At 44.8% G+C, this 12,811-nt stretch overlaps 6 protein-coding genes across 6 annotated transcripts; 4 read left to right on the forward strand and 2 right to left on the reverse strand.

Annotated features, from left to right (window-relative positions):
• Positions 1–34: 34 nt before the first annotated feature.
• Positions 35–748, reverse strand: LOC119551531. Its single transcript, XM_037860917.1, has one exon. The coding sequence runs from the start codon at positions 634–636 to the stop codon at positions 175–177; it is 462 nt and encodes a 153-aa protein (XP_037716845.1). The 5' UTR covers positions 637–748; the 3' UTR covers positions 35–174.
• A 591-nt stretch (positions 749–1,339) lies between these two features.
• LOC119551526 (WD repeat-containing protein 48 homolog) lies at positions 1,340–4,828 on the forward strand. Its single transcript, XM_037860913.1, has 9 exons — positions 1,340–1,638; positions 1,733–1,952; positions 2,015–3,009; positions 3,069–3,173; positions 3,237–3,376; positions 3,446–3,641; positions 3,704–3,898; positions 3,957–4,062; positions 4,184–4,828. Exons 1-9 carry the CDS (start codon positions 1,597–1,599, stop codon positions 4,225–4,227), a joined length of 2,043 nt encoding a protein of 680 aa, XP_037716841.1. The 5' UTR covers positions 1,340–1,596; the 3' UTR covers positions 4,228–4,828.
• LOC119551530 (protein Vhl) lies at positions 4,304–5,576 on the reverse strand. The gene has a single exon (XM_037860916.1). The coding sequence runs from the start codon at positions 5,427–5,429 to the stop codon at positions 4,890–4,892; it is 540 nt and encodes a 179-aa protein (XP_037716844.1). The 5' UTR covers positions 5,430–5,576; the 3' UTR covers positions 4,304–4,889.
• A 19-nt stretch (positions 5,577–5,595) lies between these two features.
• On the forward strand, positions 5,596–6,411 carry LOC119551533 (trafficking protein particle complex subunit 2-like protein). Its single transcript, XM_037860923.1, has 5 exons — positions 5,596–5,743; positions 5,798–5,967; positions 6,029–6,116; positions 6,178–6,257; positions 6,320–6,411. Exons 1-5 carry the CDS (start codon positions 5,711–5,713, stop codon positions 6,363–6,365), a joined length of 417 nt encoding a protein of 138 aa, XP_037716851.1. The 5' UTR covers positions 5,596–5,710; the 3' UTR covers positions 6,366–6,411.
• A 2-nt stretch (positions 6,412–6,413) lies between these two features.
• LOC119551534 (cuticular protein 47Eg) lies at positions 6,414–7,308 on the forward strand. The gene is made up of 2 exons (XM_037860924.1): positions 6,414–6,897; positions 6,967–7,308. The coding sequence occupies exons 1-2, from the start codon at positions 6,886–6,888 to the stop codon at positions 7,306–7,308; spliced, it is 354 nt and encodes a 117-aa protein (XP_037716852.1). The 5' UTR covers positions 6,414–6,885.
• A 3,051-nt stretch (positions 7,309–10,359) lies between these two features.
• Positions 10,360–11,888, forward strand: LOC119549895 (troponin C). Its single transcript, XM_037858204.1, has 4 exons — positions 10,360–10,512; positions 10,864–11,038; positions 11,096–11,347; positions 11,780–11,888. Exons 1-4 carry the CDS (start codon positions 10,501–10,503, stop codon positions 11,806–11,808), a joined length of 468 nt encoding a protein of 155 aa, XP_037714132.1. The 5' UTR covers positions 10,360–10,500; the 3' UTR covers positions 11,809–11,888.
• Positions 11,889–12,811: the final 923 nt, after the last annotated feature.

Raw genomic sequence — 12,811 nt, forward strand, 5'->3', positions numbered from 1 at the left:
CCCGGCATTATCTCTTCAGAGCAAAACACACCGCTCCATCGGGGTTGTTGTATAATTTTATTCAAATATGCGGGAGATAATATTGCATTACGAGCTATGTACGGCCAAGACAGCAATTACAGTACGAACCCAGTTTGGGTTGGGGATACCTCAGTTCCATCGATTAGATCATCTTCAGTTCTTCTGCAGCTTGTCCACGTCCTGAATGTAGTCGGTGCCGAGCTTGACGACGGCAGCACCAGTTCCCAAGCCGGCCAGGGTCGCCAGCAGGGCGTTGTCCTGCGGCAGGGCGGACTTGATCAGCGCCCAGGCCAGGACGGATCCCATGGAGAAGAGGGTGGCTCCCAGCAGGGCGTAGGCTCCCCGCTTGTTGTTCTTCACGTCCTTCAGGTGGGGCCTGCCGTAGATGTAGAAGGCACTGCCCACCACCGCCGAGATGAGGAAGACGTTCGTCAGGTCCTTCTTGGGCAGGATCTTGGGCACGATCTGGGGGTTCATAACATTCACCGCCAGGGCTCCGTAGCTCACCAGGCCGTGGATGGGTATGTAGTAGTTGAACACATTCTCCCGTGTGAAGGGTTTCAGGCCCACTTTGTCGCATATGCTGCAGGCGTCGTTTGACTGCGAGCTGGCCATGATTTTCGGTTAAAATGCAATTAAATCTTTGAATCCCGGTGTGGTGGGGTCGATGAGACGTCTTCTTCTTCTTGTTATGTAAAGAGCAGGGTTGTCAAGTCGCGCCAGAGCTTTTTATTACGCCCTGCGGAATATCACTGTTTTTAGATTGAAATTGTGGACTTTAAAATGTGTAAGGTAATATTTGGGGATGTCTGAGAGTTTATTTGACGTTGGGGTCTAAAACCTCTTGTTTCAGTTTGTCTATTTAATCTTAGTATGTATTTAACTTCTAGATCGCCGTGCAATGAAGAATGTTTGCTTGGCGATGTTCAAAATTCATATCTTCAGAAATCTGATAATTTATAAATAAATAATTTCCAGAACTTTTTTACCGGATATGCAATTTTGAAGATAACTTTAACTTCTTTGGATATTAATCATTTGTTGTTACTTGGTTTTCTATAAAATATTTCCCGTAAATCATTTTTAAAAGTACTTTTAAAAGAGCGTAATATATTTTGAGCTAAAAAGTAATCTTCAAAAAATTATACTAATTTTTGATTAGCTTAATTATTATAACCCAATTGGCGGATTTTGTAAAAATGCATACCATAAGTATTTCACTGGTTCCGGAATCAGTCACCTTTTCGAACCGAAAGTGTCAACTCTGCTGAACAGCCGGCACAGTGTGCAAAACCAGGTGGCAACACCAGCCGGCGCAGGAGAGTGGGTGTAAGAGGGACAGCGAGGTGGGAGGACCGAATGGGGAGAGACAGAGAGCGAAATAGGTGCGAAAAATTTGTAGTTGGCTGGAAATTCCTTAATTTCGTTTCGCAAAAAGTAAATATCAGCCGCCGCAAATTAATCCCGCGATAGATGTGCGTGCCCCACGAGCACAGAATAGCCAACAGCAGCTCCTGAAGCACTCCAGTCCAGAGATATCGCCGAGAGCCACAGTGCAGCAGATCCGTGGACGACATGTTGACGCACAAAACTTGTCAGGCACGTAAGAAAATGCAGGTGAGTGCGTCAATTGGAAACGGGTAGCCGGGGGGCCCAACAGCAATGGTGAGGCGGAAGCCCAAACTAATTTAATTAAACCGCCGGACGACAGGTTTCCTTCGTGATACGGGACGCCGAGGAGAAACAGCACCGGAATGGCGTCAATGCCCTGCAGCTGGACGCCAACAACGGCAAGTTGTACTCCGCCGGTCGCGACGCCATCATCCGCGTGTGGAACACTCGCACGGACTCCAGCGAGAAGTACATACAGTCGATGGAGCACCACAACGACTGGGTCAACGACATAGTGCTATGCTGCAACGGAAGGAACCGTAAGTTGCTCCAGAGATCGGGGGTACACAGCAATCTAAATCGCAATCTTCCGTATTCTTAGTAATCAGTGCCAGCTGTGATACCACGGTCAAGGTGTGGAACGCGCAAAAGGGCTTCTGCATGTCCACCCTGCGCACCCATCGCGACTACGTGCAGGCCTTGGCCTACGCCAAGGATCGGGAGCAGGTGGCCAGCGCCGGGCTGGACAAGGCCATCTTCCTGTGGGACGTGAACACACTAACTGCCCTCACGGCCAGCAACAACACGGTGACCACCTCTAGTCTGACCGGGTCCAAGGACTCCATCTACAGCTTGGCCATGAATCCATCGGGCACCGTGATTGTGAGCGGGTCAACGGAGAATATACTGCGCATCTGGGATCCCCGCACCTGTATGCGAAGCATGAAGCTGCGTGGGCATACGGAAAACGTGCGCTGCCTGGTTGTCTCGCCCGATGGCAACCAGGTGGTGTCCGGCAGCTCCGACGGCACCATCAAGGTGTGGAACCTGGGTCAACAGCGCTGTGTTCAGACCATTCACGTACACAAGGAGGGCGTGTGGTCGCTGCTAATGAGCGAGAACTTCCAGTACATCATCTCCGGTAGCCGGGACCGCAACATCATTGTGACCGAGATGCGGAACCCTAGCAATAAGACGCTGGTGTGCGAGGAGCAGGCGCCCGTTCTCAGTCTGGGCTACAACATCGACAAGACTGGGGTGTGGGCCACCACCTGGAACTCGGACATTCGCTGCTGGAAGCTGCCCATGTACGATAGATGCACGATGAACTCCTCGGGCGGCATGGACGCCCAGTGGACACAGGGCGGCACTGAGGTGGCCTGCATCAAAGGAGGGGCTGCCATCAAGGAGTGTACGGTGCTGAACGACAAGCGTTATATTATAACCAAGGACTCACAGGAACAGGTAGTGGTCTACGATGTCCTGAGAGTGGTCAAAAAGGAGCAACTGGGTGCCGTGGACTACGAGGCGGAGGTGAAGAAGCGCAATAAGCAGGTTTACATTCCAAACTGGTTCACTGTTGATCTGAAAACCGGGGTGAGTTTAAGGTCGGTTGAAGCATGTGTTCGATTAACTAATAATATATTCATATGCAGATGCCAACGATTGTCTTGGGTCAGGAGGAAGTGGATTGCTTCTCGGCCTGGGTGTCCATTGAAGCTGGACTGCCGGAGTGCGTAGATCCCACAACAGAAATAAAGGTTAACTACTTGATTAAACCACTTCTCAGTGAATTTCCGAAATGCAAAATGATCGTCTTTTAGATCAACTATGGCAAACTACTGCTAGAGGCCCTGCTCGAGTACTGGACACCACCGCATAGCATACCACCAAACGAAATGGAACCCGACATGCACGGCAATGGGTATTTCCAAGTGCCTAAACACACGCCCGTCATTTTTAGGTGAGTTACTGTGCTCTAACCGTATCAAAACCTTTACTAATTAATTAAATGTCTTGCTAAATCAAACAGTGAAGTGGGCGGCCGCACTGTTTGTCGTCTTTTAGTGCGCGATGCAGCCGGCGATAGCGAGAGCACACTGCTCCACGAGACGGCGCCCCAGTGGGTGACCGATGTGGTGATCGAGAAGAACATTCCCAAGTTCCTCAAAATACCGTTCTTCCTGCAGCCCCACCCGCAAATGACCAAGCCAGAGCGAACGAAGAAGGTAGCAGTCTACCGTAACAGTCCGAGTTAATTTTATAATAACTTTTGTATACCTTCCCTTAGGATCGCCTTGTAGCTAATGAATTCATCCAGTGCCGCAAGGTCTGCGAGCATGTGCTGGAAAAGGTGCTCAATGCGGAGACTACCCCGAGTGGGGGCAATGCTAACAATTCCCTGCAGAACAGCCAGAGCGATGCCAACTCGGAGGGATCCCAACTGCCAGCGGAGGAACGAATTGAGCTGTGGTGCAACGATGTGGTTAGTATGATGGAAATATCTCCCTATAAGCCTTGGCTCACTGTTATTCCCGTTTCAGGTTGTGGACCCCAACATGGACCTGCGTACAGTTCGCCACTTTATCTGGAAGCAATCGACCGATCTAACGTTTCAGTACAAGACCAAGCAGAATTTCAACTACGATGGTAAATAAGAGCGCCCACGCATAGATCAACACAAGAACACCCCTCACAAACACAACGCATAGTTCATTTCTGCAATTGCGATTGCCTAACCGAGAGTTGTGCTTATATATCCGCCCCATAGGTTCGATCGGGGATAGCCTGGAGCGCGTGGCGCGCAAGTATTGATCGAAGATGGCATGTGATCTCCCGCCTAACCGAAGCAGTACCGATGCATTATTGAATGAGAACGAGATTGAGCAGATCGAATTAACAATTTGTATGTATTTATGCAATGTATTTGAGTTAACATTCGTCTCGTCCCGTGGACGAAAACATTCAAGGAGAATCTGTTTGAACAATTACTTTACATTTAAAAGTGCACCAGAGTGCTTCTGTTTGTTTACTACTCGTTAGGAATACTTCTATGTACTTCAGATTCAGACTTATAAGAATTAAGCTTGCGACACACACACGTAGATAAGCATTGCAAGGGAGTAACTACAGACATACCATTAAAAACGTATTTGCATCTGAAGCATCTAGACCTAGAGGATTGCGCATATATGTATGTAATATTCACACTTGTTTCACATTAGGTTTATACATAATTATATACATAGGACATAAGTATAAGTAATCTGTTAAAGATACAAGAAATCAATGCAACGGCAGTAGTCCAACCTGTAAAACGCTCTATGCAAGCCAATTTGTACATAAGTAATAAGCGAAAAAAAAAAGAAAACCAGGATGAAAATCAATTAAAGTTATTAAATTATTTGGAAATCAAGTCTGGCTCTCAATTCCTAGATTCCTGCCACCCCATTTAACTAACAACTATAAGTGCAATCCTAACGGCGACGCCTGGTGCCGGCCACTCGGGAATAGGATTCGATGCAGGTCAGCAGGCTGAGGAGCTGTTGCTTCAGCGTCGAGGGTATGTGATAGCCATGGATGATTCTCCTGGGCGCGTTGCTGGTTCGGATTAGCCAGCGCGCCACTAGCCAGAGGCAGTTCTCGCGCAGCGATCTCATGGGGAAGTGGATCAGCACCTCGCTGCGCACGTCGACCAGCTGATCCGGATTGTGTGGGTTCTTGGGCACCCGCACCCGTATCGGCTGGAAGATCCTCTGCGAGCGGACGTGCATCCGTTCGCCGGTGTAGTAGTCCCGGAACAGCCAGCAGTGCGTGCTGTATGTGTTCACCCGGACCTCCTCGAAGGGCTTGAGTGTGAGGTAGAGGTTCTCCCGATCCCGCTCGCACACCCAGTATAGGTCGAGGGTACGGTATGTGGTGTTTGCAAACAGCACGTACACCTCCACCTTGCCCTGACCCTCACCGCCCACCAGCTGCTGGCCATCGCGGTTGTTCTGCGCTATCTGGAGCGCCATCTCCAGCAGGGTGCTAAGCCGGTCCGCAATGGCTGCCAAATCAATTTTGCGTTGTTTTCTTTTCGCACACACCCGTTGAATGGAATAATGGAATCAAAAAAAACAACAAGCTAACAACAAGTATAGATAAAATTCACTTATTATCAGTTACGGTAACATTTTTCTCGCTGGCTGGCTGGTCACACTCTCGATGACCGGCCTATCGATAACGGGCCAAGCAGCTGATATCCTCCCACCTCTAGCGTAGAAGTAAACAAATGAACACCCAGAAATAACAAAATATGGCATTTTGCATAGCAGTAATTGGCAAGGATGTAGGTTTTATTTTTCATGTTTTTTATAATTATTAACATACCGAATCTTTATAGAATGCCCCCCTGTACTTGACCACATCCGATATGGAGCAGGAACTGGATTTGCAATATCACGTACACGCCGCCTTGGACGTCGTGGAGGAAAAGTGCTTGATTGGCAAGGGAGCTCCCGAGTCCAAGGAACTCTACCTGGGACTGCTCTACTCCACAGAGAACCACAAAATGTACCAGCATTTCATGACATCCAATTGTATCTTTATAACTAAAAGTTGGATTTTCTTACAGCTATGGTTTTGTGACCAACACCCGGGTAAAGTTCATAGTGGTCATTGATTCCAGTAATGTAGCTCTACGGGAAAACGAGGTCCGAGCGGTGGGTATCCAATCCCGTTCGAACAATAGACTATATAACTCTCACTTTCCTCATATTCCAGATCTTCCGGAATCTCCACTTGCTCTACACAGATGCCATCTGCAATCCCTTCTACATTCCCGGCGAGTCGCTGACTTCCAAGTGAGCCGTCTAGAAACTAGCATGTCTTACCATTTTCTCACGTATGATCTTTATCTTTGCAGGAAATTCGATCGCGCCGTCCAGAAACTGATGAGCGGCAATGCCTAGCTGTAGATTAAAACTGAACGAACAATAAAGCGAATTATTTATCAGAGACCTATGTTTTCACAGGAGGGATGTCAAGGTGGCCGCCCCAAGCTAGATTTAAATAGAGATACGCACCAGAGATACGCAAACCGGTCGCTGGCCGGCTGGTTAAAGCCGAAAATTATGCAAATTTAACATTTTTGACGTAAATAATTCGAGAATTAATTATATCTTTACAATGTGTCTGCTAGTTGACACATACTTAGTTAATGTCCCCGTGTCGAACTCGTCTTCCGTCTGTTTTGCGCTTTAGTTTGGAGTCCACCAAGATCTTTAACTGATCGGCAATAACGAGGCACACATAAACATGTATTTTGTGTTATCTTATGCATATTTAATGAAATTAAATCGTACGCGTCACTTGACTTGAACTTGGGCGCCACCGGCAGAGGCAAACGAAGCATCATCGGTACCATATAAAAAGCCGGCAAAAGTTTCAGTTCGATATCAGTTAGCCTTCTCAAGTCTTTCAACAAACAACATGAAGTTCTTCGTAAGTGGCCTTATCATTAAAGCGATCCTCAATGGATTCTAATTGATTGGTTCTTTGGACTCCTTGTAGATTGCTTTCGCCTGCCTGTTGGCCCTCGCTGCCGCCAACGAAGATGCCAATGTCCTCCGCAACGAAGCAGAGGTGAACGTGGACAGCTTCAAGACCGCACTCGAGCTCGACAACTCTGTGAAACTCCAGCAGGAGGGTAGCCTTCACGGGGAGGAGTGGGTTGTTAGGGGAAGCCAAGCGTGGACCGCTCCCGAAGGCCAGAACGTGGGCATCGAATACCTCGCCGATGCCAACGGTTACCAGGTGCTGTCCGCCAACCCTCCTCTGCCCACCCCACCCCCAATCCCAGAGGCCATCCAGCGCGCCATTGAGTGGATTGCCGCCCACCCTTCCAAGGAATAAATATTATAAATAATTGTGTTAAAAATAAATGTGTTGAAAATTACTTTCCAAACATCTTTATTCTTATCCAAAAGGATCAATGCATTTAAGCATGCGGCGCTCATACAAATTTGAATATTCAAATACCTCATTAGCGGACAGAAACAAGTTTGCCTAATATTGAGGGTCAACCAGACAGACGCATATTATTAATATTTCAATAGGTGTGACCCATGGCCATTATTGATGTGCTGCCCCTGAACTTGGGGTCTCCCAAAAAGTTTCCACTTTCGTTTTCGTTTATCAATCAGAAGATTCCCATTACCACTTTGCATACTTTTGGGCAGATGAACTCCACCCACGCAACAAAAAGATCTCAGGTTCGATTTCATCCCATAAAGACGGAAATTTTTCCTACCAATGAGGTTAGTAATAAAGAAATATATTAAAAACTCGGATTTGTAATAACAATTGACAAACCGATTTGTTTAGCCTAGTGTAGTATAGAAATTAGAAAATGGTAATACAATTTATTAAGATGTTCTCCTTTTTACGTTAGTCTTTAACTTGATCTTGTAAACCAAATTATAGTTCTTCCAAACTATTACTTTTACTGGCTGAAAAGGCTATAGTTATTTTTTCTGTGTGGGGACATTTAGCAATCCCTATCTAGTCACGTGATCGCAATGGGATAATCAGGCTCTTTGTTGTCATAATATGCGATGCAAATGTTGGGCTTTCGGTCTTTGAAAGTGATGCGACCGATTAAGTTGTGCGATGCAGCTTATGCCGCTGCACTTATAATTATGACGACGGGCAAAGTGAATGCCATCGCAAATTACGAGGTGCAACCAGGGGCAAAAGTAGCTGTATCCGAAGTAACTAAAGTGGTCGATCCGCCGCGACGATCAAGGCTAGACCTCGTCGCCTCACAAATGTCAAAATAACATTGAAAAGCCTGCGCTCCGGTTACCGATTTGCCGCCAAATCAGTTGATTCTGATTCGCACTCGGATTCTGGGTCGTTGAGGCTAATCGCTCTGGAAACCCAACATGAAAACCCCGACAGACTGCAGGCGATGGAAACAAATCTCAACGATGATGGATTGAGATGGTGAGAGGGCGATGTCTAGATGCCAACATGCTGTCAGGGAATCTAACCGGGAGAACACTGGGGAAAAGTGCCAATCAACTTTTGGCACGCAAAAAAAATTAAGTTTATTAAAAACGATAAAAGAAAAAGAGTGAGGTATAAGGCAAGGTCAAAAGTATTTAAAGCGCCAATGTGATAATATCTGATTATATTAATCTGGATATAACAAATAATTTAAATAAAGGTGAAATATTTGTTTGCTTTTATATTTATATTACAAAAATTAGGATATTAAATATATAAATCAAGTTTAGACACAATAACTTTTAATATTTGGAATATAAAAAATATTTCAAACCATATTCCCTATAGAGAATATTACAAAAATTAGGATATTGAATACTTAAATCTTCAGTAAACTTTAGATATTTGTAATATAAAAACCTGGCAATAGGTCTTCATTTGACATCCAAATTGTCAAACCATATGTTCTATTTAAAATCTAAATTGTATTATCTGTGTTAATCGCAGCGTATTCCCATATTTATCGATTTTCGAATTTTCCGAATTCTTTTCGGAACCAAATTGTATTTTCCGTGTAATTCGCATGGTATACCCATATGCATCAGTATTCGAATTTTCCGAATTCTTTTCCTATCTTGCTCGAGCTCAGCTGCTGACCATTTCTAATTCCTGGCATTTTGAGATATGCGTCTCATATATAACTTGCTAATAAATTAATAAGAACATAAACAAATGGTCAATATGTCACCATGACGTCAACTTTTTGGCGGCTGCTTTGGCTGGCGCTGTCATAATTCGTAAACAACATTTGGTTTCCTCAATTTCCCCAATATTCCATAGCCGCATAAACAAAGACGTTGTACCGAAAATGTGTGCCACACAAACAGCAATTTTATTAAAATATATAAATCAATTTGCATATCATGGCTGGCATTAAACAAAGCGAAAATTAATATTGTGGCTGATTTAATTCTGGTTATACGTACTATATTGGTGTAGGAAGCAGAATCGCAAGAGACAATATTCGAATCGTTTATAAAAATGTTTTAGCACCGTTGTTCGTTTCATATTTCCATGAGCGAGTGTGTGTGGAATGATTCCATCCTCTTAATTAATGTCGATTTTTTAATTGCTCGTTAATTTGGTCGAGTTTTTAAATGATTTTATGGGCGCCGTGATTGATTCATAAAGCGTGTCGTCGCTGTGAATTGGAAAATGTGATCAGATTTGCTCCAATTATGAGTGGATATCGGATACATATTTAAATGAGCAGCACTTAAGCTTACACTGAGGGAAATCGGACTATTGAACTTGGGCTGCTTTCGGTTTCATCTCGAATTCATCCATGTCATTTCGCATGTTAAATACCCAACGAAAGCGAAACTGAATTTTTATAGCCGTAGAACAGGGTTGGTTTTTAGTTTCCCGCGGAGTTTGTAGTTATTTAATTTGCCATAAATAAAGACCAGTATCCGTCCCAAAAGTATAAAAAGAGATGTTTATTTAAATAAGGTAATTTAAGACATTTTTGTATTGTCATTAAGCGTGTTTAATTTTAGCAGATGGTGACAGCGCATTTGGAACTGGTTTATAATCAGCATGAGATATAATCACTCCAGGGGCGGCCGGATCTTATAGGGATTTTTCGCGCAGTGCTGCCTAAAAATAGTCATTGTTAAGCCTAGCAAACCACTACAATATCGTATGGGGTGGGTGGATGCGGACCGTCTGCTCTTGGCGGTGGTGGCATTGGTGGTGTTGCTTTCTGGTGGCCAGGCACAGTAAATTCGGCACTGCTCAATGGTTTTACAGTGCTTTTCGTATTTTCCATTCTTTTTTCACTCCACAAAAATTAGAAACACATTTTAAGATTTCCCCAGGTTGGTGTGTGCGTTTCGCTTCTTTTGTTTATTTCCCCTGGTTTTATTTTCGAAATGCTGCTGAAAACCATAAATTAGCTTGTTACTTTTGGAATGCCTGGCGCTGTGTGTGGGTGTGTTCTGGTCTCGGGGATCTCGAGAGCCCCATGAAGAAGTGGGGAACCGAATCAGTCGTTAGCGGTGATCGATCTGGTGAACAACTAGCACAGGATTTAACATGGAGAACATTGTGAGTGGAGTTGGATTAAAGAAAATTTGTAGTATAACCTTTCTTCTGTGGAGAAGAAAGCATATTGCTTGTAGGGTTATAGGATCATCTGATACTTGCCCTCTGCGTTTTTTATTTACCGGACTTAAGTTTTTATAGATTTTAGACCAAAACCTTTGTTAGAGTAAGAAATGCATTAGATCAATTCACTTTCCCAATGCAATTTATCAAATTAGAGTTACATCTTTTTGAGAACCAAGCATTTAGATAACTTTTTGATAGTACAATAATGGCTTTTGATTAAATACATAAAAATATTTTGAAAAAGCCGGTAATCATGTTTAAAAATACTCAACATCATTTTTTCTTTAGGATGAAGACCTGACCCCCGAGCAGATTGCCGTTCTGCAGAAGGCTTTCAACAGCTTCGATCACCAGAAGACCGGCAGTATCCCCACTGAAATGGTGGCCGATATCCTGCGTCTTATGGGTCAGCCCTTTGACAGGCAGATCCTTGACGAGCTGATCGATGAGGTCGATGAGGACAGTAAGTACCAGAAGCCCTTTACACTTGTTTCCCAACTGATCCCTAATTTTTGCGCAGAGTCTGGTCGCCTGGAGTTCGAGGAGTTCGTCCAGCTGGCCGCCAAGTTTATCGTGGAGGAGGACGATGAGGCCATGCAGAAGGAGCTGCGCGAAGCTTTCCGCCTGTACGACAAGCAGGGCAATGGCTACATTCCCACCTCCTGCCTGAAGGAGATCCTCAAGGAGCTGGACGACCAGCTGACCGAACAGGAACTGGACATCATGATTGAGGAAATCGATTCCGATGGCTCTGGCACCGTTGATTTCGATGGTAAGTGTGCGGACCAATTAGCCGTCGTCAGTGGGGCGATAAAAATCTTAAATTCCTTGGCCCGATGCCAAGGTATTTTCCACCCAAATTATATCAATTTGTTGGATGGAGCACCCCAACCCCCGCTGAGAAGGGGAGCCGCCCTTGTGGTGCTCTATTTATAGATCCTTAGATCTTTACCCAGAAACAAGCAGATCGTCTTGCACTAGATTTAAAGAGGTAGAACTAGGTCTAGTATTTAAAGAATGGCAGGCTGGTATCTGTTTCAATTGAAAATATTACTCATCTTAGAAAGAATTTTTCAATGTTTTTCTTTTATAAAATTTTTAAAAGCTTAATAGATTTTTTTCACTTTACCTATCAAACCCCTTATACTTCAACTTTTGGTTCACCCAATTAATTGTTTTACTTTCACCTTCGTTTCGTTTACAGAATTCATGGAGATGATGACTGGCGAGTAAGCATTTTGGACCCATCTTATCTAATTAATGTCTACCCACAATACCCGAGGCTTGAATAAACGTTTTGTATTTTATTTCTACGATTGAGTAATCATAATTACGCTATAAATAATCCGCTTGTTCAGGAACTGCCTAGCGTAGAAAAACCCATAGCGCGGCAAACATTCTATGGACTGCAGTGCATCTGCATCCGAGTTGAGTCATCTTAATTGCCACCCTCAGACTGTGGATTATTATTAAATTTCGATGTTTATGCAATGTGCTGGGAGGGGGCGTGGTCGTCGGCTCATTTGTGTGTTAATTTGGCAAGGCCACTCGGCGTATGAGTGATGCATGTTGCGCATACGCAGCGTGGCCAGTTGTCAAGTTTTTTGCTGCTGTTGCTGTTCTTTCGATTGTTTCTCAGCTTGATCGGTTGCAGTGCGTGCAAATTCCTTTTGCCACTTGGCTGGCGTTCTGGTCCGCACAGCTGTGACCATCCCAAGCAGAATGAGACCCACTGACAACCTGCTAGATGTTTGCCTTTCCAAACAGCCAGCTCTGCTGGCTGGCCAAATGTCAATGAGCATTCTCCTTGTTGCCAAAAGATGTCAAGCATTTACGCTAAACTTGGCCGCCGCGACATGCAGTGAGTTTTCCCAAAAAATAATCGAAAAGAGGCAGCTGCCCTTTCTGAAAAGTTTACGAAAATAAAAATGGAGAAGGGGCTGGGGCAGATGGATGCTGAATGTTGAATGCTGGATGTTGGATGTTGCCACCAAGTGGAGCAACTTGTTTTGCGCAATGTTAAGCCTTTCGGCCGGAGGGTGTCGATATTAGTGGTATTTATAGCCGCTTCGAATCCAGTTTGCTTCTTTGCCCCAGCCCAATCATTAGGTGAAAGGTCAAAGACTGGACGCGGTCGCGGACGCCCTGCGAAAGAGCCGCAAGTCGGATTTATTGACATCCGCCTGGGCAGACTTCTCAATATGCGATTCTTGACACCGAGCGCATTAAAATGGTT

The sequence above is a fragment of the Drosophila subpulchrella genome, chromosome 2R (genome assembly GCF_014743375.2).
Source record: "Drosophila subpulchrella strain 33 F10 #4 breed RU33 chromosome 2R, RU_Dsub_v1.1 Primary Assembly, whole genome shotgun sequence".
In the NCBI taxonomy this organism is placed as follows: Eukaryota; Metazoa; Arthropoda; class Insecta; order Diptera; family Drosophilidae; genus Drosophila; species Drosophila subpulchrella.

Bases quoted from the DNA above. Each gene is read 5' to 3' on its own strand.
- LOC119551530 (XM_037860916.1), bottom strand. From the start codon at position 5,429: ATGGCGCTCCAGATAGCGCAGAACAACCGCGATGGCCAGCAGCTGGTG.
- LOC119551533 (XM_037860923.1), top strand. From the start codon at position 5,711: ATGGCATTTTGCATAGCAGTAATTGGCAAGGAT. The intron at 6,117-6,177 runs GTGGGTATCCAA...CTCATATTCCAG, and splicing joins GGGAAAACGAGGTCCGAGCG to ATCTTCCGGAATCTCCACTT. The intron at 6,258-6,319 runs GTGAGCCGTCTA...TTATCTTTGCAG, and splicing joins GGCGAGTCGCTGACTTCCAA to GAAATTCGATCGCGCCGTCC.
- LOC119551526 (XM_037860913.1), top strand. From the start codon at position 1,597: ATGTTGACGCACAAAACTTGTCAGGCACGTAAGAAAATGCAG. The intron at 3,377-3,445 runs GTGAGTTACTGT...TAAATCAAACAG, and splicing joins CACACGCCCGTCATTTTTAG to TGAAGTGGGCGGCCGCACTG. The intron at 3,899-3,956 runs GTTAGTATGATG...TTCCCGTTTCAG, and splicing joins AGCTGTGGTGCAACGATGTG to GTTGTGGACCCCAACATGGA.
- LOC119549895 (XM_037858204.1), top strand. The intron at 11,039-11,095 runs GTAAGTACCAGA...ATTTTTGCGCAG, and splicing joins CGATGAGGTCGATGAGGACA to AGTCTGGTCGCCTGGAGTTC. The intron at 11,348-11,779 runs GTAAGTGTGCGG...TTTCGTTTACAG, and splicing joins TGGCACCGTTGATTTCGATG to AATTCATGGAGATGATGACT.
- LOC119551531 (XM_037860917.1), bottom strand. From the start codon at position 636: ATGGCCAGCTCGCAGTCAAACGACGCCTGCAGCATATGCGACAAAGTG.